Source organism: Pseudophryne corroboree, chromosome 2, assembly GCF_028390025.1.
Source record: "Pseudophryne corroboree isolate aPseCor3 chromosome 2, aPseCor3.hap2, whole genome shotgun sequence".
NCBI lineage: Eukaryota > Metazoa > Chordata > Amphibia > Anura > Myobatrachidae > Pseudophryne > Pseudophryne corroboree.
The window spans coordinates 468797862-468824884 of record NC_086445.1 but is presented as its reverse complement, the minus strand read 5'-3'; the positions used below and the strand labels follow the sequence as shown (position 1 = coordinate 468824884).

At 47.3% G+C, this 27023-nt stretch overlaps 1 protein-coding gene across 2 annotated transcripts in view; it reads left to right on the top strand.

Moving 5' to 3' along the window:
* The window catches only part of GCC2 (GRIP and coiled-coil domain containing 2), a 244476-nt gene that overhangs the window by 72796 nt on the left and 144657 nt on the right, over positions 1 to 27023 (top strand). For both annotated transcript variants that reach the window (XM_063953814.1, XM_063953812.1), the window contains exons 8-10: positions 16509 to 16609; positions 18280 to 18378; positions 24914 to 25033. In XM_063953814.1, the coding sequence (XP_063809884.1) occupies positions 16509 to 16609; positions 18280 to 18378; positions 24914 to 25033 (320 nt within the window). The remainder of the gene's footprint in view (positions 1 to 16508; positions 16610 to 18279; positions 18379 to 24913; positions 25034 to 27023) is intronic.

Genomic DNA, 27023 nt, shown 5'->3' with positions numbered 1-27023 from the left:
AACTGGAATTCGAGACGTCTCCCCCTCGCCGTTACCTCAAATCAGCCTTGCCAGCTACTCCCCCGGACACTGAGGTAGTGCTGGCGGCAATTCACAAGCTGTTCCTCCAGCAGGTGATAATAAAAGTTCCCCTCCTTCAACAGGGACGGGGTTACTATTCCACAATGTTTGTGCTACCGAAACCAGACGGTTCGGTGAGACCCATTCTAAATTTAAAATCCTTGAACACTTATATAAGAAGGTTCAAGTTCAAAATGGAATCGCTCAGGGCGGTTATTGCAAGCCTGGAAGAAGGGGATTACATGGTATCACTGGACATCAAGGATGCGTACCTGCATGTCCCCATTTACCCACCTCAGCAGGTGTACCTCCGTTTTGTGGTACAAGACTGCCATTACCAATTCCAGACGTTGCCGTTTGGTCTGTCCACGGCACCGAGGGTATTTACCAAGGTAATGGCCGAAATGATGATACTCCTTCGAAAGAAGGGAGTTATAATTATCCCATACTTGGACGATCTCCTTATAAAGGCGAGGTCAAGGGAGCAGTTGTTGGTCGGAGTAGCACTATCTCAGGAAGTGCTACAACAGCACGGCTGGATTCTGAATATTCCAAAGTCGCAGCTGGTTCCTACCACACGCCTGCTGTTCCTGGGGATGGTTCTGGACACAGAACAGAAGAAGGTGTTTCTCCCGGAGGAGAAGGCCAAGGAGTTGTCCTCTCTGGTCAGAGACCTCCTGAAACCAAAACAGGTGTCGGTGCATCACTGCACGCGAGTCCTGGGAAAGATGGTAGCTTCTTACGAAGCAATTCCATTCGGCAGGTTCCATGCAAGGATCTTTCAGTGGGATCTGTTAGACAAAGTTCATTCCGGGAGTGGACAACTGGGAAGCAGACTTCCTCAGCAGGCACGACCTCCACCCGGGAGAGTGGGGACTTCATCCAGAAGTCTTCCAACAGATTGTAAACCGTTGGGAAAGGCCACAGGTGGACATGATGGCGTCCCGCCTAAACAAAAAGCTAAAAAGATATTGCGCCAGGTCAAGGGACCCTCAGGCGATAGCTGTGGACGCACTAGTGACACCGTGGGTGTACCAGTCGGTTTATGTGTTCCCTCCTCTTCCTCTCATACCAAAGGTGCTGAGGATAAGAAGAAGAGAGGAGTAAGAACTATACTCATCGTTCCGGATTGACCAAGAAGGACTTGGTACCCGGAACTACAAGAAATGATCTCAGAGTACCCTTGGCCTCTGCCTCTCAGACTGGACCTGCTGCAGCAGGGGCCCTGTCTGTTCCAAGACTTACCGCGGCTGCGTTTGACGGCATGGCGGTTGAACGCCGGATCCTGATGGAAAAGGGCATTCCGGTTGAAGTCATTCCTACGCTGATAAAAGTTAGGAAAGATGTGACAGCAAAGCATTATCACCGCATATGGCGAAAATATGTTGCTTGGTGTGAGGCTATGAAGGCCCCCACGGAAGAATTTCAGCTGGGTCGCTTTCTGCACTTCCTACAGTCAGGAGTGACTATGGGCCTAAAATTGGGATCCATTAAAGTCCAGATTTCGGCCCTGTCTATTTTCTTTAAAAAAGAACTGGCTTCACTGCCTGAAGTTCAGACGTTTGTTAAGGGAGTGCTGTATATTCAGCCCCCTTTTGTGCCCCCAGTGGCACCTTGGGATCTCAACGTTGTGTTGGATTTCCTAAAATCACATTGGTTTGAGCCACTTCAGACCGTGGAATTAAAATATCTCACGTGGAAAGTGGTCATGCTTTTGGCCTTGGCTTCGGCTAGGCGGGTGTCAGAATTGGCGGCTTTGTCCTGTAAAAGCCCCTATCTGATCTTCCATATGGATAGAGCAGAATTGAGGACGCGTCCCCAATTCCTCCCTAAGATGGTATCAGCGTTTCATTTGAACCAACCTATTGTGGTGCCTGCGGCTACTCGGGACTTGGAGGCCTCCAAGTTGCTGGACGTAGTCCGGGCCCTGAAAATCTATGTTTCCAGGACGGCTAGAGTCAGAAAGACTGACTCGCTGTTTATCCTGCATGCACCCAACAAGCTGGGTGCTCCTGCTTCTAAGCAGACTATTGCTCGCTGGATCTGCTCCACGATTCAACTTGCACATTCTGCGGCTGGACTGCCGCATCCTAAATCAGTCAAGGCCCATTCCACGAGGAAGATGGGCTCTTCTTGGGCGGCTGCTCGAGGGGTCTCGGCTTTACAACTTTGCCGAGCTGCTACCTGGTCGGGATCAAAAACGTTTGCAAAAGTCTACAAGTTTGATACCCTGGCTGAGGAGGACCTTGAGTTTGCTCATTCGGTGCTGCAGAGTCATCCGCACTCTTCCGCCCGTTTGGGAGCTTTGGTATAATCCCCATGGTCCTTACGGAGTTCCCAGCATCCACTAGGACGTCAGAGAAAATAAGAATTTACTCACCGGTAATTCTATTTCTCGTAGTCCGTAGTGGATGCTGGGCGCCCATCCCAAGTGCGGATTGTCTGCAATACTTGTATATAGTTATTGCCTAACTAAAGGGTTATTGTTATGAGCCATCTGTTCGTGAGGCTCAGTTATTATTCATACTGTTAACTGGGTATAGTATCACGAGTTGTACGGTGTGATTGGTGTGGCTGGTATGAGTCTTACCCGGGATTCCAAATCCTTTCCTTATTGTGTCAGCTCTTCCGGGCACAGTTTCCCTAACTGAGGTCTGGAGGAGGGGCATAGATGGAGGAGCCAGTGCACACCAGTAGTCCTTATTCTTTCTTAGAGTGCCCAGTCTCCTGCGGAGCCCGTCTATTCCCCATGGTCCTTACGGAGTTCCCAGCATCCACTACGGACTACGAGAAATAGAATTACCGGTGAGTAAATTCTTATTTTAATGTAAAGAAGAAATCCTCAGTCACTTTTCCTGTGTCAAAGGAATTGAATACCCTGTTCGAAGAACCGTGGGTTAATCCTGATAAGAAATTTCAAATCCCTAAAAGGTTGCTCTCATCTTTTCCTTTTCCTCCTGAGGATAGGAAAAAATAGGAAAATCCACCGATAGTGGATGCATCAGTGTCCAGGTTGTCACGGAAAATAGTACTTGTCCCTGGTGCAGCCTCCCTGAAAGACACGGCTGATCGTAAAATTGAGACTACACTCAAATCCTTGTACACAGCTGCTGGGGTGGCCCAGAGACCCACTATAGCCTGTGCGTGGATTACTAAATCCATTGCTAGATGGTCAGGTAACCTAATTGAGAGGTTGGATTCCTCACCTAGGGGTGAGATTGTTTTACTGCTGCAACATATACAGGACTCTGCGAACTTTATGGTGGAAGCCATAAAAGAAGTGGGTTTGCTTTATGCACACGCCACGGCTATGGCAGTGTCAGCACGCAGGGGCTTATGGTTACGCCAGTGGACTTCGGACTCGGACTCCAGTAAAGGCGTGGAAGGCCTACCCTTCACAGGAGAGGCCTTATTTGGAGACGAACTAGACAAATGGATCTCCAAAGCTACTGCGGGTAACTCCACATATTTTCCTTCTGCAGCTCCCCCAACCAGGAAGACCTACTCAGGACCTACTCTACAGTCCTTTCGGACTGCCAAGTTTAAGGGCAAAGCCAGAGGATCTTCTACAGCCACCATAGGCACTAGAGGTAAACCACGGAAACCAGCAACTGCTGGTTCTCGGGAACAGAGCTCCAGCTCTGCTTGCTTCCCCAAAGCCTTCAGCATGACGGTGAACCGCGATGCCTGGAAGACTGGCAGGTGGGAGCCTGACTAAAAAATTTCAGTCACATCTGGACGATATTATACCAGGATCCCAGGGTAATAGATCTTATTTCCCAGGGTTACAGACTGGAGTTTCAGGAATTCCCACCTCACAGATTCTTCAAATCAGGCTTACCAGTTTCGCAGGAGGCAAATATAACCTTACAGGATGCCATTCAAAAACTGATACAAACGCAGGTAATTGTTCCAGTTCCACCTCATCTCTAAAAGAAGGGATTTTATTCCAACTTGTTTGTGGTACCGAAACCGGACGGTTCAGTAAGGCCGATTCTGAATCTAAAATCATTGAACCCGTACTTACGGGTGTTCAATTTCAAGATGGAGTCTCTGAGAGCGGTGATCTCTGGTTTGGAGGAAGGGGAATTCCTAGTATCTCTGGACATCAAGGATGCATACCTTCACATTCCGATCTGGCCGCCTCAACAGGCTTATCTACGGTTTTCAGTACAGGACTGTCACTGCCAGTTCCAGGCCCTACCTTTTGGTCTCTCCACGGCACCGATGGTGTTCAGCAAGCTGATGGTAGAGATGATGTTTCTTCTTCGCAGGCAGGGAGTGAACATAATTCCGTACCAGGGAGAGGTTGTTGAACAGCATTGGCCTCACAACTAAACTACTCAGGGATCACGGCTGGATTCTAAATCTTCTGAGATCTCACTTAGAGCCAGCTCGGAGGCTCCCATTTCTGGGAATGATGCTGGACACACAGTCGCAGAAGGTTTTTCTTCTGCTGGAAAAAGCAGTGGTAATCCAGTCGATGGTCCGGAATGTCCTGAAGCCAACCCGGATTTCGGTGCACCTGTGCATTTGCCTTCTGGGGAAAATGGTGGCCTCTTAAGAGGCTCTTCAGTACGGAAGGTTTCATGCACGACCCTTCCAACTCGATCTGTTGGACAAATGGTCCGGATCGCATATTCACATGCACCAGAGGATCCATCTGTCGCCAAAGGCCAGGATCTCCCTTCTGTGGGTGCTACAGACTTCTCAGCTGCTCGAAAGCTGACTGTTCAGTATTCAAAATTGGATTCTGCTAACCACGGACGCAAGCCTCAGAGGTTGGTGAGCAGTCACCCATGGGGTGCAGTTTCAAGGAAGATGGTCAGGTCAGGAAGCCGTCCTTCCAGTCAACATCCTGGAACTCAGGGCCATATACAGTGCCCTTCTGCAGGCCTCATATCTTCATGATCGGACCATTCAGGTCCAGTCGGACAATGTGACGGCAGTGACGTACATAAACCGACAGGGCGGAACGAAAAAGCAGAGCAGCAATGTCAGAGGTGTCAAGAATTCTTCTCTGGACAGAAAAACATGCTATGGCGTTGTCAGCGGTCTTCATTCCGGTAAACTAGACAACTGCGAAGCAGACTTCCTCAGCAGACACGACCTGCACCCGGGGGAGTGGAGCCTTCACCCGGAGGTGTTCAGGTGCTTGACAATTCGATGGGGATGTCCACAGATTGACATGATGGCCTCTCGTCTCAACAAGAAGCTCAAGCGGGATTGTTCCAGGTCGAGAGACCCACAGGCAGTGGACGCTCTGACGACTCCATGGGTCTATCAGATGGTGTACGTGTTTCCTCCACTTCCTCTAATCCGAAGGATTCTGAAAAGAATAAAAAGAGAAAAGGTTCAGGCAATTCTCATTGCTCTGGACTGGGCAAAAAGGGCCTGGTACGCAGACCTCTTGGAGATGCTCCTCGAAGATCCGTGGCCTCTACCTCTTCGCGAGGATCTTCTGCAACAGGGCCCTTTCGTCTATCAAGACTTACCACGGCTACGTTTGACGGCATGGAAGTTGAACGGCTGATTCTTTCCAGGAGAGGCATCCCTGACAAAGTCATCTTGACTATGATCCAAGCCAGGAAGGGGGTAATGTCTAAACATTACCACCGAATTTGGAAGAAATACGTCTTTTGGTGTGAGAACAGAAAATATTCTGCAGTGGAATTTCATCTGGGACTTTTCCTGCTTTTTCTGCAGTCGGGTGTGGATGTGGGCCTACATCTGGGCTCCATAAAAGTCCAGATTTTGGCTTTGTCTGTTTTCTTTCAGAAACAATTGGCCTCTCTTGAGGTCCAGACATTCTTGAAAGGTGTTCTGCACATCCAACCTCCCTTTGTGCCTCCTACGGCACCTTGGGGTATCAATTTGGTGCTGCATTTCCTCCAATCGGATTGGTTTGAACCGTTACAGTAGGTAGTCGTAAAGTACCTTACGTGGAAGACTGTCACACTGTTGGCCTTGGCCTCAGCGAGATGTGTGTCAGAGCTAGGGGCGTTGTATCACAAGAGCTCCTATCTAATCTTCCACGAGGACAGAGCTGAACTCAGAACTCGTCAGCAATTCCTTCCGAAGGTGGTGTCCGCGTTTCACATCAACCAACCTATTGTGGTTCCGGCTGTTACGGACACCTCTGCTACTTCAAAGTCTTTGGATATTGTGAGGGCTTTGAAGGCGTATGTAAAGAGGACAGCTCGTCACAGGAAATCCGACTCGCTGTTTGTTCTCTATATTCCCAATAAGATTGGGTGTCCTGCTTCTAATCAGTCCATTGCATGCTGGATCAGGCTCACTATCCAGCATGCTTATTTCACAGCAGGCTCGCCGGTTCCGAAATCCGTTCACGCCCACTCGACTTGGTTGGTGGGTTCTTCTTGAGCGGCTGCCCGGGGTGTCTCGGCTTTACAGCTCTGCCGAACAGCTACTTGGTCAGGTTCGAACACGTTTGCTAAGTTTTTCAAGTTCGATACCTTGGCCTCTGAGGACCTTCAGTTTGGTCAGTCAGTTCTGAAGGAACCTCAGCACTCTCCCACGCGGTTTGGGAGCTTTGGTACTTCCCCAAGGTACTAAATGGAACCCCAGTGTCCTCTAGGAAGTAAGAGAAAATAGGATTTTAATTACCTACCAGTAAATACTTTTCTCGTAGTCCGTAGAGCAGGCATTCCCAACCACGGTCCTCAAGGCACACCAACAGTGCCTGTTTTAGTGATATCCAGGCTGCAGCACAGATGGTTAAGTCAAAATAACTGAGCTACTAATTAAGTCACCTGCACTGAAGCCTGGATATCACAAAAACCTGCACTGTTAGTGTGCCTTGAGGACCGTGGTTGGGAATGCCTGCCGTAGAGGATACTGGGCGCCCGACCGGTGCTTCGTTATTCCTGCACTGTTACTTGGTTAAGTTTTGTTGTTTAGTTCAGCTGTTGCTGTTCCAAGTTTAGTTAGCATATCTTTCCTCTTGTTGTGTGTGCTGGTTCGGAATCTCACCACTACCCTTATCTATCCTGCTCTCAAAGTATGTTTCCTCAGGCACAGTTTCGTAGACTGAGTCTGGTAGGAGGGGCATAGAGGGAGGAGCCAGCCCACACTATTAAATTCTTAAATTGCCCATGGCTCCTAGTAGACCCGTCTATACCCCATGGTACTAAATGGAACCCCAGTATCCTCTACGCACTACGTGAAAAGGATTTACTGGTAGGTAATTAAAATCCTATTTTTTATTCACTTTAAAGTGGGAGGAATACAGTCTTTCCTTAAGAAATTCACTGAATGAAAAGTTTGCATTTTTTGTATGAAGGGGGATGTGACTTATTATTATTATTATTATTATTATTATTATTATTATTATTATTATTTAAAAAAATTGTTTTTAGGTATGTATATATTTATTTATTTTTATAATACAGGTCCTCCGGAATAACCCATCACTGGAGGTTCTTTGAGCTTGGTGTAAAAAGGAAACATTAGCACAAGTTTTTGTGCTATTACTTAGGTGTTTTACGAAGTCCATTTACTATGGGATGTAAATAATATAGAAAAAACCTAGATAGATAAATGATTTTTTTTTATTTTTTTTTCGTAGGAGGGCTGTACACGCTTTCCACTTGTCTTGGCCATTATTTGAGTATCTAGTGTACATATTTATTGTTGTCACAATGTTATGCATATCTTTTTGTGTGATTTTGAGAGCACCTATCCCTACACTATATTTATTTTCTCCTTCATCCACTAGGGGACACTGGAGGATCTTTACTGTGGGGTATAGATGGTGGTCCAGTGGGAGCCTGGCTCCTCCCCTCTATGCCCCCCTTACAGACCAGTTTGAAAAATGTGCCATAGGGAGCCGGTCCTCTCTCTGGGCTTCTCCAGAGATTTTCTTTTTAAGAAACTGAGGACAGAGAGGCAGCATACTGCCCCTGTCTGTCTGCACCGTGGGAGCTACCTGTGGGACTCTGGCTAAGGGACATCAGTCCCGGAGGTAATTCCTTAGGATCTGCATGCAACATCCTGTAAGGTCCCCAGAGCCTGTGCCCAGCCAGTCAGCTTGGCAGAGGGTGAGTATACCCCAGAGCTCTGACTAGCAGAGTCTCCGAAACAAGCACTTCCTAGAGGGCACTTTCCCCAGGCGCACAACGCTGCACTGTAAATTCTTACTGAGCACTTTTGAATCGCTCTGGGCGGCTTCTCCTTCCCGGCATTTGCAGCGCCATTACACGTGGCTGCTTACAGCGTCATACTTGCAGCGGGGCTAGCATCCTGGCCACGAGGCAACGGACATCTTATAACTCAGCACTCAAAACGGACATCTGGTAGCGTGAGTTACGGGGGATATAGAGAAGGGAAGTAAATTTAGTCACATACATACAGAAACGCCTGTTGTAGTTGCCGTGTTCTGTAGCTATTATTATAGGGCTGCTGTGACTGGCCCTCTCCTGTATGCTTACTCTTCTCTACAAAACTTTCATGCTTATCTGGGTGTGTGGGGGTGTGTGGGGGTGTGTGTGTGTGTGTGTGTGTGTGTGTGTGTGTGTGTGTGTGTGTGTGTGTGTGTGTGTGTGTGTGTGTGGTAGGTACTGACTTTGACAAAAGGACGGGTAGGGGCACTTCTTCAAAGGCTTCACAGAAGCTAAATGCCTGTAAAAAGTGCTCGGCCAAGTTCACACAACAAACTGAAGGTTCCTTGTATTGTGATACCTTCTGAGTCAGCAAACTGCCATTATGCAGGACCCCACTCCTACTTGGTTAGCTCAACTGGTTGGGTTCATGTCTGATCTCGCCGCGGAACTGGCTGCTTCTCATAAGGATAGAGAAGCATCCATGTCCCAGGCTTCACTACCCAAACCAGATTGGGCGTAAAGTTTAGCCAAATCAGTAGAGGGGCTGAGGAAAACTGTGGGAGCGTCTAAATTCCCCACTTCTCTTTCTACACAAACGGTCTCAAAAAGAAACAATTACCAGCAGTATTGCAGTCTGATAAATCAGCCACTGAAGATTTGCCTCCTTTAGAGGAGGGGAGGTTGAAGTGGACTCACACTGAATTAATTCAGGAAGACACGGAGATTGAGTCTGAGAGGTTAGACACACTCATACGAGCAGTGCGTCAGGTTTTACAGATTACGTATTCTGATCTGACTCCACCGCAACCTTGCTTTTTTACAAAAAAACAAAGGAGTGCAATTACTTTTCCTGTCTCTGCTGAAATAGATAACCATTTTGTTTTAGCATGGAAGCATCCTGATAAGAAATTTCAGGTTACCTACAGGCTTTTGCTTGCCTATCCTTTTCCAGAGGACAGTAGAGCAAAATTTTTAAATCCCCCCCCTCGTAGACCCATTTTTATCTAGATCTGCACGTCGAGCACTCTGGCTTAGACAATGGCAAGCAGATCCAGAATCCAAGAAGGCAGTAGAGGCAATACCGTTTAATGGTGAGTTCCTGTTTGGTCAAGAACTGGATACCTTGATCTCCAAAGCCACTGGAGGCAAGTCAACCTATCTTCCCTCTGCAGCTCCAACTCCCAGGAAGACTTATTCTGGACCATCCTTCCAGTCCTTTGAAGTCCCATCAAAATTCACAGGACGTGGCAGAGACGGAACCACCTCTTTTAGAGGTAACCAAGGCCGAGGTCGTGCTGCAACCACAGCTGCCTTGCAACAGGGCCCTAAACCTGTCACTAAGCCCGCAACATGACTGGCTACCCTCCCTCCTGGGGGATCCCAGGGTGGAAGCTCGTTTGCTGAATTTCAAAACAAGTTTGGTTGGATACCTGCACAGATGCTTGGGTAAGAGATATCCATGGTTACACACTAGTTTTTCAGTTTAAACCTCTTCTGAGATTTTTTACAGGAACATCAAGATTCCCTTCTCCAGGCAATACAAAGACTCCTGGAGATAGAAGTCATAGTTCCAGTACCTCTCCACCAGCAAAAACTGGGATTTTATTCCAGTCTATTCGTGGTACCGAAGCCAGACGGCTCGGTGAGACCCATCCTGAATTTAAAAGATCTCAATCCCTTTTTGAGAGTATTCAATTTCAAAATGGAGTCCCTGCGCTCTGTTATAACTGGTCTAGAAGCGGGGGACTTTGTAGTGTCAATAGACATCAAGGATGCTTACCTCATATACCAATTTGACCTCTGCATCAGAGTTTTTTCATGTTTGCGGTAAAAGATTTAAATTTTCAGTTCCAAGCCTTGCCTTTCGGTCTTTCTTCAGCACCTCGAGTTTTTACAAAGGTAATGGCAGTGATGATGGCACAATTACGATCTTAAGGGGTGAATGTTGTTCCCTACTTGGCTGATCTACTCCTAAAGGCCCAGTCAGAAGGAAAGTTGGTAAACGACATGAGAATAGCCCAGACTTTTCTCGTAAGACACGGCTAGATCATAAATGTACAAAAGTCTCACAACCGACACAGTGGATTTAATTCCTAGGAATGATCACGGACACTCTGCGGCAGAATATTTCTCTAACGCCCTAGTGGATGCTGGGGACTCCGTAAGGACCATGGGGAATAGACGGGCTCTGCAGGAGACATGGGCACTTTAAGAAAGAATTTAGATTCTGGTGTGCTCTGGCTCCTCCCTCTATGTCCCTCCTCCAGACCTCAGTTTGAATCTGTGCCCGGACGAGCTGGGTGCTGTTCAGTGAGCTCTCCTGAGCTTGCTGTAAGAAAGTATTTTGTTAGGTTTTTTTATTTTCAGTGAGCTCTGCTGGCAACAGACTCCCTGCATCGTGGGACTGAGGGGAGAGAAGCAGCCCTACTTTCTGCAGATAGGTCCTGCTTCTTAGGCTACTGGACACCATTAGCTCCAGAGGGATTGTACACAGGATCTCACCCTCGTCGTCCGATCCCGGAGCCGCGCCGCAGTCCCCCTCGCAGAGCCGGAAGACAGAAGCCGGGTGAAAGAAGCAAGAAGACTTCGAAATCGGCGGCAGAAGGCTCCAGTCTTCACTGAGGTAGCGCACAGCACTGCAGCTGTGCGCCATTGCTCCCACACTACACCCACATACTCCAGTCACTGTAAGGGTGCAGGGGGGGGGGGGTGCCCTGGGCAGCAATTAGGACCTCTTGGCAAAAGTTTGACATATATACAGTTGGGCACTGTATATATGTATGAGCCCCCGCCATAATATTGTACATAAGCGCGGGACAGAAGCCCACCGCTGAGGGGGCGGGGCTTCTTCCTCAGCACTCACCAGCGCCATTTTTTCTCCACAGCTCCGCTGAGAGGAAGCTCCCCAGGCTCTCCCCTGCAGATACATGGTAGAAGAGGGTAAAAAAGAGAGGTGGGGGCACATAATTAGGCACAAAAATCATTATTACAGCGGCTACTGGGTTAACACTAAGTTACTGTGTGATTCTTGGGTTATATAGCGCTGGGGTGTGTGCTGGCATACTCTCTCTCTGTCTCTCCAAAGGGCCTTGTGGGGGAACTGTCTTAAAAAAGAGCATCCCCTGTGTGTGTGGTGTGTCGGTACGCTTGTGTCGACATGTTTGACGAGGAAGGCTATGTGGAAACAGAGCGGGAGCAAATGAATGTGGTGTCTCCGCCGACGGCGCCGACACCTGATTGGATGGATATGTGGAAGGTTTTAAATGATATTGTTGATTCCTTGCATAAAAGGTTAGATAAAGCTGAAGCCTTAGGACAGTCAGGGTCTCAACCCGTGCCTGATCCTATGTCGCAGAGGCCGTCAGGGTCTCAGAAGCGCCCACTATCCCAAATTGTTGACACTGATACCGATATGGATTCTGACTCCAGTGTCGATTACGATGATGCAAAGTTACAGCCTAAATTGGCTAAATCCATCCGTTATATGATTATAGCAATTAAGGATGTGTTGCACATCACTGAGGAAACCCCAGTCCCTGACAAGAGGGTTCATATGTATGGGGAAAAAAGGCAGGTGGTTACCTTTCCCCCTTCACACGAGCTAAATGAGTTATGTGAAAAGGCTTTGGAATCTCCAGATAAAAAACTGCAGATTTCTAAACGGATGCTTATGGCGTATCCTTTCCCGCTAACGGACAGGTTACGCTGGAAATCCTCCCCTAGGGTGGACAAAGCTTTAACACGCTTATCAAAGAGGGTAGCCCTGCCGTCACAGGATACGGCCACCCTAAAAGATGCTGTGGATAGAAAGCAAGAGGGTACCCTGAAGTCCATTTATACACATTCAGGTAACTTACTAAGGCTGGCAATTGCGTCGGCCTTGGTGTGTAGTGCTGTAGCAGCATGGACGGATACCTTATCTGAGGAACTTGATACCTTAGGCAAGGATACTATATTAATAGTATAAAAGACGCTGTCCTATATATGAGAGATGCTCAAAGAGACATTAGTCTACTGGGCTCTAGGATAAATGCTATGTCGATTTCTGCCAGAAGGGTCCTGTGGACTCGACAATGGACAGGTGATGCCGACTCAAAAAGGCACATGGAGGTTTTACCTTACAAGGGTGAGCAATTGTTTGGGGAGGGTCTCTCGGACCTGGTCTCCACAGCTACTGCTGGAAAGTCAAATTTTTTGCCATATGTTTCCTCACAACCTAAGAAAGCACCGTATTACCAAATGCAGTCCTTTCGATCACAAAAAGGCAAGAAAGTCCGAGGTGCGTCCTTTCTTGGCAGAGGATGGAAGCTGCACAATGCAGCTAGTTCCCAGGAACAGAAGTCCTCCCCGGCTTCCACTAAATCCACCGCATGACGCTGGGGCTCCACAGGCGGAGCTAGGCCCGGTGGGGGCGCGTCTCCGAAATTTCAGCCACAAGTGGGTGCACTCCCAGTTGGATCCCTGGGCAATAGAGATGGTGTCTCAGGGATACAAGCTGGAATTCGAAGAGATGCCCCTTCACCGTTACCTCAAATCGGCCCTGCCAGCTTCCCCTTTGGAGAGGGATATAGTGTTTAGCTGCAATTCACAAATTGTATCTTCAACAGGTGGTGGTCAAGGTTCCCCTCCTTCAACAAGGGAAGGGTTATTATTCGACCATGTTTGTGGTACCGAAACCGGACGGTTCGGTCAGACCCATATTGAATTTAAAATCCCTGAACATATACCTGAAAAGGTTCAAGTTCAAGATGGAATCGCTCAGAGCGGTCATCGCAAGCCTGGAAGGGGGGGATTTTATGGTGTCTCTGGACATAAAGGATGCATATCTTCATGTCCCCATTTATCCACCTCATCAGGCGTACCTCAGATTTGTGGTACAGGATTGTCATTACCAATTCCAGACGTTGCCGTTTGGTCTCTCCACGGCACCGAGAATATTTACCAAGGTAATGGCGGAAATGATGGTACTCCTGCGGAAGCAAGGGGTCACAATTATCCCATACTTGGACGATCTCATAAAAGCGAGGTCAAGGGAGCAGTTGCTGATCAGCATAGCACGCTCTCTGGAAGTGTTACAACAACACAGATGGATTCTAAATATTCCAAAGTCGCAGTTGATCCCTACGACTCGTCTGCCTTTCCTGGGCATGATTCTGGACACAGACCAGAAGAGGGTTTATCTCCCGATGGAGAAGGCTCAGGAGCTCATTACACTGGTCAGAGACCTATTAAAACCAAAACAGGTGTCGGTGCATCACTGCACGCAAGTCCTGGGAAAGATGGTGGCATCATACGAGGCCATTCCCTTCGGCGGCAGGTTCCATGCGAGGACCTTTCAATGGGATCTGTTGGATAAGTGGTCCGGATCACATCTTCAGATGCATCGGTTAATCACCCTATCCCCCAGGGCCAGGGTGTCTCTTCTGTGGTGGCTGCAGAGTGCTCACCTTCTCGAAGGTTGCAGATTCGGCATTCAGGACTGGGTCCTGGATGCAAGCCTCCGAGGGTGGCGGGCAGTCACACAGGGAAGAAATTTCCAGGGGCTGTGGTCAAGTCAGGAGACTTGCCTTCACATCAACATCCTGGAACTAAGGGCCATATACAACGCCCTACGTCAAGCGGAGTCCCTGCTTCGCGACCAACCGGTTCTGATTCAGTCAGACAACATCACCGCAGTGGCTCATGTAAACCGCCAAGGCGGCACAAGGAGCAGGGTGGCGATGGTAGAAGCCACCAGAATTCTTCGCTGGGCGGAGAATCACGTAAGCGCACTGTCAGCAGTGTTCATTCCGGGAGTGAACAACTGGGAAGCAGACTTCCTCAGCAGGCACGACCTCCACCCGGGAGAGTGGGGACTTCATCAAGAAGTCTTCACGCAGATTGCAAGTCGGTGGGAACTGCCACAGGTGGACATGATGGCATCCCGCCTCAACAAAAAGCTACAGAGGTATTGCGCCAGGTCAAGAGATCCTCAGGCGATAGCTGTGGACGCACTGGTGACACCGTGGGTGTTCCAGTCGGTCTATGTATTCCCTCCTCTTCCTCTCATACCCAAGGTGCTGAGAATCATAAGAAAAAGAGGAGTGAGAACAATACTCATTGTTCCGGATTGGCCAAGAAGGACTTGGTATCCAGAACTGCAAGAAATGCTCACAGAGGACCCGTGGCCTCTGCCTCTAAGACAGAACTTGTTGCAACAGGGGCCCTGTCTGTTCCAAGACTTACCGCGGGTGCGTTTGACGGCATGGCGGTTGAACGCCGGATCCTAGCAGAAAAAGGCATTCCGGATGAAGTTATTCCTACGCTGATAAAGGCTAGGAAGGATGTGACGGCTCAACATTATCACCATATATGGCGAAAATATGTGGCTTGGTGTGAGGCCAGGAATGCCCCTACGGAGGAATTCCAGCTGGGCCGTTTCCTTCACTTCCTACAGTTGGGAGTGAATTTGGGCCTTAAATTGGGTTCCATTAAGGTTCAGATTTCGGCCTTATCCATTTTCTTTCAAAAAGAACTGGCTTCTCTGCCTGAAGTTCAGACGTTTGTAAAGGGAGTGCTGCATATTCAGCCCCCTTTTGTGCCTCCAGTGGCACCTTGGGACCTTAACGTGGTGTTGAGTTTCCTGAAATCCCACTGGTTTGAACCACTCAAAACGGTGGAGTTGAAATATCTCATGTGGAAGGTGGTCATGCTATTAGCCTTGGCTTCGGCTAGGCGTGTGTCAGAATTGGCGGCTTTGTCACATCAAAGATCTTATCTGGTTTTCCATGAGGATAGAGCAGAATTGCGGACCCGCCCACAATTTCTGCCGAAAGTGGTTTCATCCTTTCATATAAACCAACCTATTGTGGTGCCTGTGGCTACTACTGACTTGGAGGATTCCGAGTCATTGGATGTGGTCAAGGCTTTGAAGGTTTGTGTAGCCAGAATGGCTAAGGTCAGGAAAACAGAATCTTTGTTTATCCTGTATGCTTCCAACAACTATTGCTCGCTGGATCTGTAACACAATTCAGCAGGCTCATTCTGCGGCTGGGTTGCCGCTGCCTAAATCAGTTAAGGCCCATTCCACTAGGAAGGTGGGCTCTTCTTGGGCGGCTGCCCGAGGCGTCTCGGCATTACAACTTTGCCGAGCGGCGACTTGGTCGGGGTCAAACACTTTTGCTAAATTTTACAAGTTTGATACCCTGGCTGATGAGGACCTAGCGTTTGCTCAGTCGGTGCTGCAGAGTCATACGCACTCTCCCGCCCGATTGGATGCTTTGGTATAAACCCCATGGTCCTTACGGAGTCCCCAGCATCCTCTAGGACGTTAGAGAAAATAAGATTTTAAACCTACCGGTAAATCTATTTCTCCTAGTCCGTAGAGGATGCTGGGCGCCCGTCCCAGTGCGGAAATTCTGCAAGACTTGTATATAGTTGTTGCTTACAGAAGGGTTATGTTACAGTTGAATTCGGTCTTGGACCGTTACTGTTGTTGTTCATACGGTAAACTGGTTATGTATGATCCAGGTTACATGGTATGATTGGTGTGGGCTGGTATGAATCTTGCCCTTGGATTTCTAAATCCTGCCTTGTATTGTCCATCTCCTCTGTGCACAGTTCTCTAACTGAGGTCTGGAGGAGGGGCATAGAGGGAGGAGCCAGTGCACACCCATAGTCAAAGTTCTTTTTAGGTGCCCTATCTCCTGCGGAGCCCGTCTATACCCCATGATCCTTACGGAGTCCCCAGCATCCTCTACGGACTAGGAGAAATAGATTTACCGGTAGGTTTAAAATCTTATTTTTACTGTTCTGTGTTTTCACCTCCTTCGAGTATGTCGAGCCATCTCTCTGGCTCAGTTTTCAAACTGGTCTGTAGGGGGGGCATAGAGGGGAGGAGCCAGTCACAATTCTAAACATATTAAAGTGCCAGGATCCCACTGGACCACCATCTATACCCCACCGTAAAGATCCTCCAGTGTCCCCTGTGGAATTGGAGAAATGGATTAACCGGTAAGTACCAATATCCCGTTTTTTGGTTGTTTTTTTTTATTTGAACAGGATACTTAAGTTGTGTTTCTCATGTTTAATAGATTAGCAGTTTATGTTCTTATTTTTCCACAACAGAAAACCTAGAAAGAGAATGTAAGGAAAAAGAAGAAAAAAGTAACAAGATTAAAGGAGTTGCTGTTAAAGCAAAGAAAGAATTGGATGCTAATAAAAAGCAGGTAAAACTTTCTTTAAAATGCCCTTATTTTGCTCTTATTATGGCAGCATGTATAACTGTGGTATGTGTAAATCAATGGGCGTATCTATGACGGGTGCAGACTGTGCGGTACAACAGGTTGGCCCACATCGCATGCCCTGCAATCATTCACAATACTTAAATCACCACCAGCGGCGCAGATATCACCAGGAACATAGGGGGAAGACACCATGTTTCTCGAGATCTGCGCATGCGTACTACAGAAATAACTTAGAAAATGGCACCCAGAGTCTACTGGGGAATTCACTGGCAATTGGGGGGCATACTGGGGCAGCATGCGGAGGCTGAACATAGGCCCACATCTCTCTTGATCTACCCCTCTGTGAATCATTGTGGTTAATAGAAGTCCATAAACAAAAATGTATATGCATCAACCATTCAATTATTTGCACTGTGTTGCACATTCTAGGGGGAGATTCAGTTACAGGTTCAAAACTCGCAGCTACTTGAATATCCCCCGTAATGTGGCAAGTTCATAAATTCATCTGTAGCACTACACAGAAATATGAATGAATTCCTTTAGGATTTGTATATAAAGTGAATCTTGCCTTTGATTCTAAAACATAAGCATTGGGTTTAATTATATTAAATTGCATTCTCTTCTAAAAGAAAAAATGGTCTTATAAATTAAGTTTGGTCACATTCTTAGTGTGATCAGATTTTGATATAACCTCTTTGGTCAGTCATTCTTCATCAGTTTGTTTGTGCATAAATTTCAGTTAATGCCTATAGGCAGCTTTAATTGGATCTCCTTAATATTTTATGGAATCCCAACATGAGGTGTATGTAATAGCCTGTCTGTTGTAAGCAGTTGCGAGATGTCAGCAATTTAGCCTGTAGATTTAAAGCTGCAATTTTTTTTAAAGGCAAACGTAATATAATTCAAAGTACAGATTGGAAATTATTTGCAATGAGTCACCAGAAATTTATAAAATTGGACTCTAGTACTCTAGTAAATGTAAAACATTTATGTTGCTTTGTAGGATTCTTTTCTGCGTTGATCTATATTTGCTAGTGAAATTTATTGAGCCTGATTCTGAGTTGGACATAGTTGTGCAATTTATTTTACTGCTCATGCATTAAAGTCGCAGCGCGCATATATCCTGATCGTGTTTGTACAGAGTGGCGGTTGCCCACTTTTGAGACTCACACACAGAGAAATGTTCCTGGCGGTGACTGGGAGGTGGCTTTTCAGATGAGACTGCTATAAAAGCTTTGGTACTAAGTCAGATTGGCCCGAGAGTGAAGGTTGTGTAGTCAAATTGCCTGGCTCATTGAAGCAGGGTATTTCTATGCAAGCCTTATACCCCTTCCATAAAATGCTAGAAACATTTCTGATCAATCCTCAAGTTAGCAATTGGGCAAAACCATGTGCACTGCAGGTTGGGCAGATGTAACATGTGCAGAGAGAGTTAGAATTGGGTTGGGTGTTTCCAAACTGAAATCTAAATTGCAGTGTAAAAATAAAGCAGCCAGTATTTACCCAGCACAGAAACTATAACCCACCCAAATCTAAATCTCCCACGTGATACATTTTGCCCAATTGCTACCTTGTTTTGGTTTGCTAACAAACCTGAATAACCCCCAATTGCCCTATTGTTTCATTAATTGTCATTGCTGTTTTCTGATCAGGTTCAGTCAGTGAGAGAGGAATTGGAGCGGGTAAAAGCAGAAAAGGACCAGCTGATGTCTTCCACTAAGGACCTTGTCCAAGGTGCAGAAAGCTATCAGGTACACAATATATTTTTCAGGAGCAAGTTACTATAATGTCCACTTTTTGGTTTCTCCTCTTCGTAGAAAGCAGATTATTGTGAAGTTGTGTGTTCTACAGACTTTTCTGAAGATTGTAATACTTATTCTTTTGAATACTCTGAAATGTGTTCGGGTGAAATACAATTACATGCAGTAAGCACACCCGCAAAAAAACCTGAAACTTTACCGGTGGCATCGGGCTATTCAATTCCAGCCTCTTTTTTTCACAAGTGCATAAACCCATTTTCATGCGAAAAACACTTGGATACAGAACAAGTTCCCGTATCCATGTGTTTTTGCTCCTGCGAAAACGGGTTAGTTTTCGGGGTTTTTCATTTCTCCTGCCTTCGGCAGAAGAAAGGACATCCACAAAGCTACCGGCTGTCAGGACTATTTGAATTAGCCCACGGCAGACAATTAGCTGCAGTAATTTAGCGCAGCTAATTGAATTCACCTCTTAGTTTGTTATTTTACAGTAATATTATTTTATTTAATCTACCAGAAATGTGTATTTAACGTTAATGATATTGACCTTCACTGCATTGACATTATTTTGGTGAATTCAGAAGGAAGAAACTGACCTTGATTTAACCAGATTATTGACTTATTTTTATTCTGTCAGCCACTAGGGGACACTGGCACAACTTCAAGACTATGGGGGGTGATGATGGTGGCTAACAGGGAGCTGGCACTTTAAATAATCTAAGAAGTGAAACAGGCTCTTCCCCCGTCATCCCCCAGTTTTGAATTTGTGACTAGGGAGCCGGTTAGTGCTGACTGAGCTCCTGCTCAGTTATATTACTTTATTTATTTTTTTAAATCTTCTTTCTTGGGACTTAGTTCTCTTAGCCTCATGAACCTGTCTCCACTTATCCAGAGAAGTGGGGTCCGGGTCACACATCAGCAGCAAGCTGCACAGGAGAACAGCGCTTAACCAGAGAAGTACTGTTCCCTCCTCCCAACATAGCCGTATCCTGAGGCTCCGGTTTGGTGAGTGAGCCTCTTTGTAGGCATAGCGGCTGGCCTCCATCCCCCCCTATGCCTGGTCACACTGGCTGCGATAGCGGCGAGACTCCCACTGCACTGTTGCGCTGACAGACAAAGCGCGGCAGCGTAGGGACATAGTGCGCGCCTGCTATCTCTCCAGTGACGGCGTTGAGGTCTTCTTGCACTGCCACAGTACACAGTGCTGCATTGTGGGGGAAGAGTGACAGTACACAGTGCGCCTACTTCCAGTTTGTCCTCCTCTCCCTGTTGTGTCTGGTCCGCGACATGGCGCAGCGGTGTGGGGGGAATGAGTGGTTCCTCTGTACATTGTGGAGTGGTTGCGACCCGCGCAGCGCCGGTATCATGTATGTAGTAGCCATCTCCCTGCACTGCCGTCCTGACATTACACAGCGCAGCAGTGTTTATCAGCATTAAACACAAACTTAATCTGGAACTGGAGAGATAGTCCAGCACTCCAGAGCAGTAAGGCTAAAGTCTAATTTCTAGAGGGGGAGGAGGACATGAGCTTATTGTTTAATTGAGGCACCCACTCAAAATGGCGGGGACCTGGTGAGATTAGTGCCTCTGCAGTCAGTCAAATTCCTCCCTCTATCCTTCTGACTTTCCTCTCTCTCTCTTTCTCTATATTATTGAGAGTGCTGGTGGAAAATTGTATGTGTCTTTACAATAGCAGGCAACAGACCAGCGAATAAGGTGTCACAAAAATTGTTCGTCTGTGCGAAGTGTAACAAACAAGCTCACATGGACGATACCTCCCTGTGTGAGGCATGTGCTTTGGAGGTTACGTTAGTTAACCTATCCCAAGACGCTAATTTCACCCCCTGGACGGTAGCGCTAACAGGAACCATCTCACAATTACATACTGAGGTGGCTGCTTTACGGAAGACTCGTGAGACGGTTAGGTAGATTCCTCGTGATGTACCTTCTATTGCTACAGAACCACCTTGGGTGTCAGGATTACCCAGGTCAATAGAAGGTCTCACAAAACACTTGGACTCGTCCAGTAAACAGCCGCAGAGTGTCGACGGCTCAGAAACGTCCAGTGCCCTTAATTCTTCAGTCCGATGAATCCGGAGAAGAACTTCTCTCTCAGGACGAAGCTGAGGAGGACGATCGTGAGTTGGGCAAAATTACAGACGCAGATGACGAAGTTCTACCAGAACTTTCTCCTGGGGTTGAACCTCTTATTTTAGCTATAAGACAAGTTTTGAACATTTCCGAGACTTCAACACCGGAGTCGCCAGATACTGCGTTATTTGGTAGAAAACACCGTTCTTCAGTCAGGTATCCTTTTTGAAAGAAGCTGGATGATCAGCTGATGGAGCCTTGGAAAAACCCGGACAAGAGATTTCAGATGCCCAAAAGATTCCTTAGTATTTATCGGTTTCCAGCGGCTATGATGGATAAACGGGATTAGTCCCCTCGAGTGGACTCCTCTCTTTCCAGGTTGTCAAAAAAAACGGCATTACCTGTTCCGGGAGCAACTTCTTTGAAAGTCCCTTCTGACTGGAAGTTGGACACCATGTTGAAGTCTATTCGGCCGCTGGGGTTGCACTTAGACCAACCTTGGTGAGTTCCTGGGTAAACAAGGCAGTGGAGCATTGGGCCACTAAGCTGATTAAAGATTCACAAGAGGGAGTTCTGTTAGAAGACCTAGTTATCCTAGCGGAACACATTAAAGAATCCGTTATATACTTAGGAGAAGCGGCTAGAGATATTGGACAAGTTAATTCGAGGATCTCGGCAGCAACTATTGCAGCCAGACCTTAGGCTGAGGTCATGGCAAGTAAACGCGGAGTCAAAAAGAGCGGCGAATGCACTTCAGTTCACAGGTGACATTCTTTTTGGAAAAGAACTAGACACTTTAATTCTACATTTCCACCACCGTCTAAACGCTCTTATACTGGAACCTCCTTTCGTTCCGCTTAACCTTTTAGAGGACGCGAAGAGCTACACCCTTGCGAGGTAGAGGTCTCGACAAGCAACCAGGTGCTGCTTGTCATCAAGACCCAAAGCCTACAGAAAAGACCGTGGCATGACGGTCTCCCTTCCCATCGGGGCCCAGGTACGGTGGGAGTGTGGCTTCAAAATTTTCAGGATGCATGGTTCAAAATATCCGACAATGCGTGGATTCGCAACATCATCTCCCAAGGTTAGATTTAGAAATTTTACCGCCAAAGAAATATTTTACAACGTCTTCCCATCCTTCCGGACAAACGTTTAGTTCTTTAAGGTGCAATACGGACCTTAGTAGAATCAGCTGTGCTAATGCCGATGCTAATGCCGGTACCACTAGTCAACAGAAAAAGGGTCACTATTCCATTCTTTTCGTAGTTCCAAAACCAGATGGTACGTTAAGACCAATCCTAAACCTGAAATCATTAAATCAGTTTCTGTCTTATTACCGGTTGAAGATGGAGTCGTTCAACTCAGTGATTTCAAGCCTGGAACCCAAGGAATTCATGATATCTCTAGACATCAAGGATGTATATCTCCACATTCCGATCTGGGAACCTCACCAAGCGTTTCTCAGGTTTGCGATTCAACAGGATCATTTTCAGTTCATAGCCTTACCATTCGGACGGTCCACAGCACCCAGAGTGTTCACCAAGGTCATGTCGGTGATTGCTCACCTCAGATCATTGGGAAACACAATAATACCATACCTAGATGACCTCCTCCTCAAGGCTCCATCCGATCTCATTCTCCAGGAGCATGCTCTATTAACATACAATGTGTTAGTAGAACATGGATGGATAATCAATTTTCGGAAATCCAACCTTCAGCCGTCACAGCGTCTCCAGTTTCTCGATGTGATCCTGGACACCAATGTACAGAGAGAGAGTTTTTCTGCCACAAGACAACGCTCTGAGTATACAGAAACTGATCCGGGCTGTTCTCAAGCCACAACGGGTATCAGTCCATTTATGCATTCGTCTGCTTGGGAAGACAGTAGCTGCTTTCGAAACTCTGGAGTTCGGACGTTTTCATTCACGTCCTTTCCAGCTGGACCGGTTACATCAATGGTCTGAGTCGCATCTACATGTTCATCAGTTAGTTCGTCTAACTCCAGAGACACGGCTTTCACTTCTTTGGTGGCTCCAGTTGCACAATCTCACTGCGGGCAGGCGGTCCAGTGTGTGGGACTAGACGCTCCTCGCGACGGATGCCAGCCTCAGGGGATGGGACGCGGTTGTGTTGGACTCCCATCTTCGGTCGCCACAAGAATCGCTGTTGCCAATAAATGTGTTGGAACTGAGAGCGATCTACAATGCGCTGGTAAAAGCTGCCCACATTTTTCGATCCAAGGCAGGGAAAGTTCAATCGGACAACGCGACTGCTGTAGCGTACGTAAACAAACAAGGCGGATCTCAGTCGCCAGGCAATGTGAGAGGTGTCACACGTTCTCCAATGGGCAGAACGCAACGCAGTAATTCTCTCTGCAGTATTCATTGCAGGAGTGGACAATTGGGAAGCAGACTACCTCAGCCATCAGGATCCTCATCCTCCTGGAGAATGGACACTTCACCCGGAGGTGTTCAACGATCTGATACAATGCTGGGGGGTGTCCAGACGTGAATCTCATGGCATCCCGTCTCAATCATCAGCTTCCAAGATACATCTCCAGATCCCGGGATCCTCAAGCGAAAGCTGTGGACGCTCTGGCCGTGCCTTGGCTTTGCGACGTAGTTTACGTGTTTCCTCCGTTCCCTCTATTGTCTCGAATTCTCAAGAGAATCAAACGGGAATCAATCATGGTGATCCTGGTGGCAGCAGATTGGCCTCGGAGGGCTTGGTATTCAGACCTGCGCTTTCTTCTAGTAAACGATCCTTGACCTCTTCTTCTTTGTCTGGATCTACTCCAACAAGGGCCTTTCATGCATCCAGATTTACCACAGCTACGTTTAACGGGATGACTATTGAAGCAGACATCCTGAAAAGGAATTCCGGAATGTGTGATCCCCACAATGTTGCGGGCACGAAAACCGGTTACTGCAACCCATTACCATCGCATTTCGCGATCCTAAATAGCTTGGTGTGATAGATGAGGATTTCCATTGGATTCTTTTCGTATCTCACGGTTCTTAGTGTTTCTTCAAACAGGATTGGATTCCGGACTTCGTTTAGGATCCCTGAAGGTTCAGGTATCTGCTTTATCAATTTTTTTTGTTTCCGAAACGTCTAGCTCTCCTGGTGGATGTGCAAACCTTGCTACATGGGGTTCAACAGGTACAACCTCCGTTTGTTCCACCTACAGCTCCTTGGGATTTAAATCTGGTGCTGGATTTTCTACAGTCAACCTGTTTTGAACCTTTTGAAGTAGTTGACCTTTGATATCTTACTTGGAAGACTGCTTTTCTAGTAGCCATAGCTTCAGTCCAGAGGGTTTCTGAATTAAGTGCCTTGTCTTGCAGACCCCCCTTTTTGATTTTTCATCCTGATCGTGCGGAGTTGAGAACACGTGCTTCTTTAAAGGTTGTGTCTGCTTTTTCACATCAATCAGCCTATTGTGGTTCCATCTTTGCAGGACGATTCTGGTACACCTTCTTCTCTGGATGTAGCGAGAACCTTAAAAGATTTATGTAGAGTGGACTACGCCTTTCAGGAAGTCTAATGCTTTATTCGTTCTTTATGATGTCCCTTGTCGCGGGTGGCCTGCTAGTAAGCAGACCCTAGCCCGCTGGATTAAGTTGTCTGTTCGTCAGGCTTATCTCCAGCAGTCTAGGCGACTGCCAGTATCCATTGCTGCCCACTCTATGCCTTCAGTTGGGTCTTTGTGGGCCACTAGCAGGGGGGGCTACCACCTCTCAACTCTGTCGTGCAGCCACTTGCCCAGTATTCACATATTTGCTACATTCTACAAGTTTGATACTTTTGCGACTTCATCTTCATGGTTTGACCATCTTGTTTTGCAAGGTCCTCCCCTAGTGGCTGGCAGAAAAAGGAGGATTTTGGTACTTACCGATAAATCCCATTTTCGGAAGCCATAGTGGACACTGGCCGTCCGCCCGCCCGTCGCTGTTCTCTTGCCTTCCCTGTTGTGTTTAATTGTTATATGCTCTCTTCCCTCGTATAGTTTCTGTTCTCTTGTTCCCGTCTCCTCTCGGCTAATTCATAACTGAGGGATGATGGGGGATAGAGGGGGAGGAGCCTGTTTCACTTCTTAGATTATTTAAAGTGCCAGCTCCCTGTAAACCACCATCGTCAACCCCCATAGTCTTGAAGTTCTGCCAGTGTCCCCTATGGCTTCCGAAAAAGGGATTTATCGGTAAGTACCAAAATCCTCCTTTTTTGAATACTCCTTTGCTATACTTTTTTTTTTGTGTGGTAACGTTTGTGCTGTCCTTATGTTGTCTGTACAATCTCAATGGCATACTTTCCTTCAGGATCCACATTTATTTCCAATCTATAGTTTCTGTATACTGCTTTATTCACTCACATTTATTCTCAATGACTGGTTCCCCATAGCATATGTTACTGTTAATTGCTGGATTTGCTATTGCAGAATCTCTTGCTAGAATATGACAAACAAGTGGAATTTCTGGAGGTGGAGAAGGAGCTTGTTCGATCTACAGGGCGCCAGTTGGAAGAGCTGTCACAACAGCTTCAGGCTTCTACTCTTGAGGTAAATCCTGTGAAACATAAAATATTGCTATTTGTTCAGTCTGCCTTTGGGAACTTCACCAAAGGTAATGATAGGTTATTCCTCATCTGTTGAGATAAAAAGGGTGTGATAATCATCTTACATGGACATTCACTTGATCAAAACAGTGTACTTGACTGCTCCAGAAACAGTGCTGATTAAAGTTAAATGCTGATTAAAGTTATATGCAGCATTCCTATATTCTGTGTGCGACTGTGGCTATATCTGCATACAAAATGTCATTTCATATGCAGATACAGCTGTAGTCGCCCACAGAATAAGGCATGCCACATATCCTTTTAATCAGCAAAGTATGCTTGTGTGTCTTCACCGCATAATGAGGAAAATAAGATGCATTTGCGGCAAAGAGTGACACCCAGCGCTAACAGAGTTGCATTTGATCTGTCAGCTAACTTATGCCAGGCATCTCCCACTGTGTAGCATATGTATGAAGACACATCCGTAAGCGTTCTTTGGAAGTGTTTGTTTGGTGGAGGAAGTTCTCTTTGGCCCTGAAATAGATACTATCATTGCCCAGTTTTGAAAAGCACCTTTTTTCCCGTGGTTGTACCATAGCAGCTGAATCTGCATTTTCAGGTATTTTACTCATCCTTTCGGGGGCAGATCTCACTAGAGAACAATCCGCCAGGGGCAGGTTTTTCTATGGCTGGGGATCTGCTTCAAAGGGCCAATTTTCTGTTGAGTCTCTTGAGAAGCCTAGCTCCTGACTGGGTCCTTTCTCACCCCACCCAGTCGAGTTGCAGATGTGCAGCTGCCTACTCCAGTTCTGAGACTAGTAGGTGGAGTTGTCTTCAGAAACTTGGGTTTTGGGTATCGTTTCCAGGGGTTACATAATCGACCACAGGGGTCCTCTGCCACAGCGTTTTTTCGCCACCGCTATTCCCAAGGAGGCAGAGAAGACGGCGGCATTGGCCTAGGCTGTAACATCTCTGCTTTAAAAGGCTGTTGTCGCTCCTGTCCTTGCGCTAGAACACAAACAGGGATTTCTCTTACGTCCTAGAGGATGCTGGGGTCCACATTAGTACCATGGGGTATAGACGGGTCCACTAGGAGCCATTGGTACTTTAAGAGTTTGAGAGTGTGGGCTGGCTCCTCCCTCTATGCCCCTCCTACCAGACTCAGTTTAGAAAATGTGCCTGGAGGAGCCGGTCACAGCTAGGGGAGCTCTCCTGAGTTTTCCTAGTGAAATGTTGTTTTAGAGTTTTTTGTTTTACAGGGAGGCTGCTGGCAACAGCCTCCCTGCAGCGAGGGACTGGGGGGGGGGGGGGGAGAGCAGTGTCCACCCTGCGGGGTCTAAGCCACTGTCAGACACTGAGCTCCAGAGGGGCCTGATCATTCTTCACCACAGGGGACCGCTCGCCTCAGCAGCATGCCGCCACCCCCTTGCAGAGCTGAAGAATCGGTGGCGAGTGAGACACCGACCCCCCCTAGCAAGCGGGGGGGTCGGTGTGAAGATGGCGGCAACAGGGTAGGAACGCAGTATTAACTGCGCTCCGGGGATGGCTCAGCGCTACATGGTGCAGCGCTGTGAGGGGCGCCCTGAGCCAGCGCTACACCCTACACTGGTCCGGAAGCCTGTCGGGGTCCCAGGATCTCAGCCAGCACTAAATCCTCAGGCCAGTATAAGCAGAAGAAGAGCGGGAAGACAGCGCCATTTTGGGGGCGGAGCTTCTCCTGAGAGTGGACCCAGCAGCGTTTCAGCGCCATTTCTCTAACGTCCTAGTGGATGCTGGGGACTCCGTAAGGACCATGGGGAATAGACGGGCTCCGCAGGAGACTGGGCACTCTAAGAAAGAATTAGGACTACTGGTGTGCACTGGCTCCTCCCTCTATGCCCCTCCTCCAGACCTCTGTTAGAATCTGTGCCCAGACGGAGCTGGGTGCATTTTAGTGAGCTCTCCTGAGCTTGCTAATAAGAAAGTATTTTGTTAGGTTTTTTATTTTCAGAGAG